This window comes from Gastrolobium bilobum, unplaced genomic scaffold (assembly GCF_033153095.1).
Source record: "Gastrolobium bilobum isolate Gb01-03AN ecotype WA unplaced genomic scaffold, APGP_CSIRO_Gbil_v1 utg27707, whole genome shotgun sequence".
Lineage (NCBI taxonomy): Eukaryota > Viridiplantae > Streptophyta > Magnoliopsida > Fabales > Fabaceae > Gastrolobium > Gastrolobium bilobum.
Genome location: NW_026896559.1, coordinates 184837 through 191097, shown reverse-complemented (window position 1 = coordinate 191097; position 6261 = coordinate 184837). Strand labels below are relative to the sequence as shown.

Below are 6261 nucleotides of genomic sequence, written 5' to 3'. Positions count from 1 at the left end.
CTGGTATTCCATCGATCAATGTGAGCCCTCAGCTTACGTCTCCAGTTTTCTTCAACCTTCCCCCGCGGAGTATGATCATGTATCCCTCTCAACTTTCTAGATTTATCCGGGATGGGTTGATCAAGACCGAACTGTCGCATGCACCTATCCGGTTGACATGCCTATACTGTGTGGAAGTAGATAATAGGTGTGGCAGCAAGCCACAGGTACTGCTGCTCTAGAGTCACGTCAAGCCACTCATATTTGATATATGGCTGTCACACCACCTACAAACAAAATGTGAAACAATATATAGAGTTACAAAAAAAAAAAAACCCATAGAGAAATAACAACATCGTAAGTATCCAACACCTAACCTCATCTCTACAGAGTGTGTCCAATGTTGCCCGATAATGGGTGACCTCATGAGGTTTAAACTTTTCTACAGTATTAAACCTGTCAATCAGAAACATTCATTATCAATCATAATCAAGAAGTATACAGTTAGTATATACATTATCAACCATACATTATCGAAATCAAATGAAGTAAATAAATCATACTGGCATCCATAATGTGTGCCCGGCTCTGGATGAGGAGGAAGGGGTGGAGCAATTGGTGGGAATCGTATCCATGCCCAAATTTGAAGGAGAATATGGCAACCACCCATGTCAGTTCGACGGGCATCTGTCAATTCACACAAATTCCTGAACAAGTGTGTCAAAATCGCAGATCCCCAGCTGAATCGGCCAATGTCCTCAAATCCTCCACCTAGCAACGGGACAAGCCGGCAACCAAAATTGCTACCTCCAGAATTGTCCGCCAACAACCAAGTCCCCAACATCTGGGCAATGCGGGCTTTTGTGAAGTAGATCCCGGCAGTGTGATTCCCCTCATGATCAGTCCACCGGGTATAATGTCGATCCAAGAATGAGATGCGGAGGTCGCCGGAATGATGGAACTCACCGGCCTCTGGAACATGTCCAAAAACAGCAGCACAAGCAGCGTGCCAATCCTCGGGGGTCGATCCGGTGACGACAGTGCTGTCAGTCGGCAAGCCCAATATGCCTGCCACATCTTGTAAGGTGATCGTCATCTCACCTTGGGTCATGTGAAAGGTATGTGTCTCTGGTCTCCACCTCTCGACCAGAGCATTAATTAAAAATGTATCGATCTGTGATAAATTACGCAGTTATCACGTGTTAACGAATTTTATTGAATAATTACATAAATACAAAACGACGTAAATAACATACCTGGATATGTTGCATCCTGGCAACATGTATGAAACCCGCCTGTCTGAGGTACTCTTCGACAACCTGTGGAACAGCACCGGTAGGTGGCCCCCCTTGTGGCTTCCCACGCCTGGTCTTAATTTTTCTTACATGCTCTGTATTCCACACTCGTTGTGAAATATGAGCTTTCTGCGTCCTCTTACGAAGGACCTCCCACCTGTACGACCCAGGTATGATCCACATGCTGGGATCATTGGGCTCTACATCCGACTCAGATCCCGATGAAGATGATGACTCAACCATTATCCTCAACTATATAATATAAAACAACATTTAAATTAATCACATGTAATGCCCCATTTTATTTACAATTTAATTAAGCAGTGACATAATTGATTATCACAAAAATTAAGCATATGCGCCATTTATTTAACTAGAATCGAAATTTATGAAGTCCCGCCAAAACGTAGAACAGTTATTTATTTGCAATTAAATAATAATAATACATCGGACAAAAATAATATAATACTAACTGAATACTTAACCCTAGGTCACTACCAACTTGTCCAATACGTACTAATCATCACACCTAACTAACTACAAAGTTATGCACTCCCGCATTAATAACATCATACATACGAAATTTACGAAGTCCCTAACACTATTAAGAAATCACTAATTAATATGCTAAACCTTAATGCATAATTAAAAATTAATAATAATAACTACGTAATAATAAAATTACTATATCATTACAACATTCATAGCATGCCATAAAAGTTCTAAGTGACTATCCTAATGTTCCAAGTCTCTAATATACAATCAATCCTAACATGTATTACTAACTAGCACTGTAATTTAAATGTATACATATGAGATATTATGACCTTACCTACGTTGGCAGAGCTTCGCTATGAACCGTGGTTAGAGAGAGGTTAGAGAGGTAAATGAGTAAGGAGTGAAAAAAGGAAAGTGGGGTATATATAGGTTGCACATGAGACGCCCCCTTTGGGTGTCACATGTGACGCCCCAATGGGGCGTCTTCCCCAAGGGAGAGACTCCTCACTGGGGCGTCACATGTGACGCCCAAAGGGGGCGTCTCATTGTGCAACAGATGTGTAATTTTTTACAAAACAACATTAAAAGCGTAATTATTTAATTTAAATGCATTATTTTAATTTTTTTGCCGCTATCCATAATACATAATTAAAAGAAGTAGCTTGGGATAAACTTATCTCAAGTGACTGGAGAAATATTTTTTCATACATACATACACACACACACACACATATATATGTATATATATATATATGTATATATATATATATATATATATATATATATATATATATATATATATATGAACTTATCGTTTCTCAAGCTGTTTGAAATAATTTTATCTTCGGCTACTAAATCATAACCGTATAAAGATGGATCAATGGTGATAAAGAAAGAGAGAAAAAGGAAATCATAACCATTCAAAGGTGAATCAATTAATATAAGAAAATAAATAAATAAAACGACGTAATTTTGGGATAGTCGGAGATAAACTTATCTCAAGCAGCTTGAGATAAGTTTATCTCCGGCTATCCCAAAATGACGTTGTTTTGTTTATTTATTTTCTTATATTAATAGATTCACATTTGAATGGTTATAATTCCTTTTTTCTCTCTTTCCTTCGTTACCATTGATCCATCTTTGTACGGTTATGATTTAGTAGCCGGAGATAAAATTATCTCCGGCAGTTTGAGAAATGATAAGCCCTATATATATAGGGAAAAATATTTCTCAAGCTGTTTGAGATAAGTTTATCTCCGGCCACCCCAAAACTACGTTGTTTTTATTTCCTTATATTAATTGATTCACCTTTGAATGATTATGATTCTCTTTTTCTCTCTCTTTCTTTATCACCATTGATCCATCTTTGTACGGTTATGATTTAGTAGCCGGAGATAACATTGTCTCAAGCAGCTTGATAAACGATAAGCCCATATATATATATATATATATATATATATATATATATATATATATATATATATATATATATATATATATATATATATAGGGATATGATATTGTGACAACCAAATAATGTTACTACCACATCTTAACCTTTGATTTCCGCCAATCAACGGTTATAATTTATTGCGAATTAATAATTAATTAATGAGTTTAATTTGAAAAATGATAACCGTTGATTGACGAAAATCAACAGTTAAGATGTGGTAGAAACATTGGTAGTAACATTACTTGGTTGTCACAATATCCTATCCCATATATATATATATATATGGAAAAAATATTTCTCAAGCTGCTTCAGATAAATTTATCTCCGGTCACCCCAAAACTACGTCGTTTTGATTATTTACTTCCTTATATGTATTGATTCACTTTTGAATGGTTATGATTCCACTTTTCTCTCTCTTCCTTTATCACCATTGATTCATCTTTGTACGGTTATGATTTAGTAGCCGGTAATAACTTTATCTCCGGCAGCTTGAGAAATGATAAGTGATATATATATATATATATATAAGCTTAGTCCATTACGATCACAATTAATTCTTACGGTGATTATTGTTGCCATTAGACCTCTGCTTTTAAAGGCTTGGACTCAAGTTTGCCAGTATAGGGGACACAGTAGTCAAAATCAACCACCTTGAATCCTTGATAGGATAGATTAATGAACCAAAATAATTGTCCTTGTTTTTTCCTCCAGCTATGTACCCATGAGTTAATTTGATTAACGAAGGTTGACGCTTGACATGTAGGTTATCCTATTGATTTAGAAATATTTTCAAACCACATAACAGATTAAACAAACCGATACATAAAATAAACACGTTAAATTAGAACTAATTCATTTTAACAGCTCCGCTTCATACTTAATCACTTTAAAAAATAAGGTAGATTCTTCACAAAAATAAAAATGGCTTTGAATTAAGGAAAGTTAAAAGTTCTGGCACAACAGAATATAAAAAATAGGTTAATTTTCCTTAACTCATCAAACCAGTATTTTAATCCCAATTAAAAAGAGTAGACCAATTTTAAAAACCAACATTGGCACGATCATATTCTATTTTTCATGAACTTGGAATGGATGAAATTAAATAAATCAATTTTTTTTTTATTAATCTGAAATTAAATCATAATAACAACAAATAGTCAGGAGGCACGCTCATCTAGAAATATTTTTATATTCATAACCTCTGACTTAACCATTTCAACTAATTTGATAAGGTTTTATTTCTCTTATGTTGTTGGAAATTAGTATATTTTATCATAGACATATGATGTAGTGGAGCTCATCACCCATTAAAAAAAGAAAAAAAAGTGGTGACACAATTTTTTACGTGAGAGAAGCATAAGATAGTTATCTCGTGTAAAATGAGATAATGATTTCTCAATTTGGTTATATAAGTCTAATTTAACTACAAATTTTGAACTGTTAGCTAAATATACTATTTTATATTATTCCTCAATATATTTCCTCGTATGAGGATTATATTTTGCTTTGAAGGCGTGAATAATATATAAACTTTTTTTTTTATCTTGCACTTAAATTTAATATTTTTTAACTATAAGAATAAAATAAATGTGATCGGTTCAGACATTGAATTAGTTATGTATTTAATCCAGTATAAAATCGTTGAACTAGTCCCACATCAGATTCAATTGGTATTAAATGGGAACCGATTTAACTAGTTCTACAGAATTTTAAGCAAAATACTTGAGAAGTACCAATATTAGGATTCAAACCTAAAACATGAGAATTGCAACTTATAACACTTATCACTATATGGACAGTTTGGGATTGATATCATTGTAATTTAAACCCGCCTCATATCTTCAGTTTGGGATTGATGTTTGGATAAAATATCGTTTCTCGTTTATAAATAACTAATGTGATATAAATGATATTTTAAAGAATTAAATTGATAGTATACGTATCTTTCAATGAAAAAGTGTTTTACTATATGTAAGTAAAACTATATTAAGCTGTTATCAAAAAAAAAAAAAAAAACTATATTAAGCAAGTTAGTCAAAATTGGAATTTTACCTAAAATCGAAAAGGGAATAAAATCGTATTAAGCAAGTTATGTAAAATCGTAATACAAATCGTAGATTTTACCTGCACGTTAAAATTAATTTTTTATATACATATGCTTATGTGTAAAATTTTTTAAGAAAAATAGACTACTTGCCACCATCCTTATACATTTGCATACAATTGTCACACTCTAATAAGGGTCTAAGCTAATAAATCATTCAAATTATTATCATCGAAGACATTCTGTTCCACGTGATCTTCAACTACATCATTCAAAATTGTCTTCATCTAAACTTTCATCATGAGATTAATTTCCTTCATTTTCCATAATCCATTCATCTTCGGATGAAACATCAGCAATGTGATATTCAACAATTTTTCTAACTTGCTTAACATCATTCCAATAGTTAAAATTGGGATTTAAATCTTAAAATCGGGACTTAAGTAAATGTCTAAATCAGAATTTTATATTGGAAACGATTTTAAGTGAAATCTAAATCGTTTTAGCAAAAATAAATCGTTAAAATCAAGATTTTAAGATTTAAATCGTGATTTTAACTACCATAATATTAAGGTCCCAAGGAAGCTATACTATTAGCATGATGTCCTTCGAAAATAACTCAATAAGACATGAAAATTTACATTTGCATGTCTCAAGCAGCTTGGTTAATTGGGACAGCGAGTTAGATGTACTTTGACACTTACGTGTGTACTCTCATATTTGTATTAATGAGTACCACTTATGACACATTCAAAGGCAATAGTGGGCATTTGTATGGGTGCCTACTCTTACAAATGCCATTCATGAAATTTATTATGAATGTCAAAGTAAAAAACAGTTTGAGGTGTGTATTTGGTTTCCTTCACCAAATTTGTAAAATCATAATTGTTTATAATCACCATTTATGGCCATGCATTATATTCATGTTCTGGATCCACCAAAGGTCAGATCTCACTTGATTGGCCAAAGCTCCAACCCGATCTTGACTCTTG

At 33.3% G+C, this 6261-nt stretch overlaps 1 protein-coding gene across 1 annotated transcript; it reads right to left on the bottom strand.

Annotated features, from left to right (window-relative positions):
• Window positions 1-257: 257 nt before the first annotated feature.
• Window positions 258-1075, bottom strand: LOC133300550 (serine/threonine-protein phosphatase 7 long form homolog). The gene is made up of 3 exons (XM_061500110.1): window positions 543-1075; window positions 357-435; window positions 258-266 (listed from the first exon to the last, which is right to left on the bottom strand). Exons 1-3 carry the CDS (start codon window positions 1073-1075, stop codon window positions 258-260), a joined length of 621 nt encoding a protein of 206 aa, XP_061356094.1.
• Between the last annotated feature and the right edge of the window lie 5186 nt (window positions 1076-6261).

What these genes read in the sequence shown, in the direction of transcription:
- LOC133300550 (XM_061500110.1), bottom strand. Translation starts at nt 1,075, where the DNA reads ATGACGATCACCTTACAAGATGTGGCAGGCATATTGGGCTTGCCGACT. An exon ending in GGCACACATTATGGATGCCA is followed by an intron (nt 436 to 542) that starts GTATGATTTATT and finishes TCTGATTGACAG; the next exon opens with GTTTAATACTGTAGAAAAGT.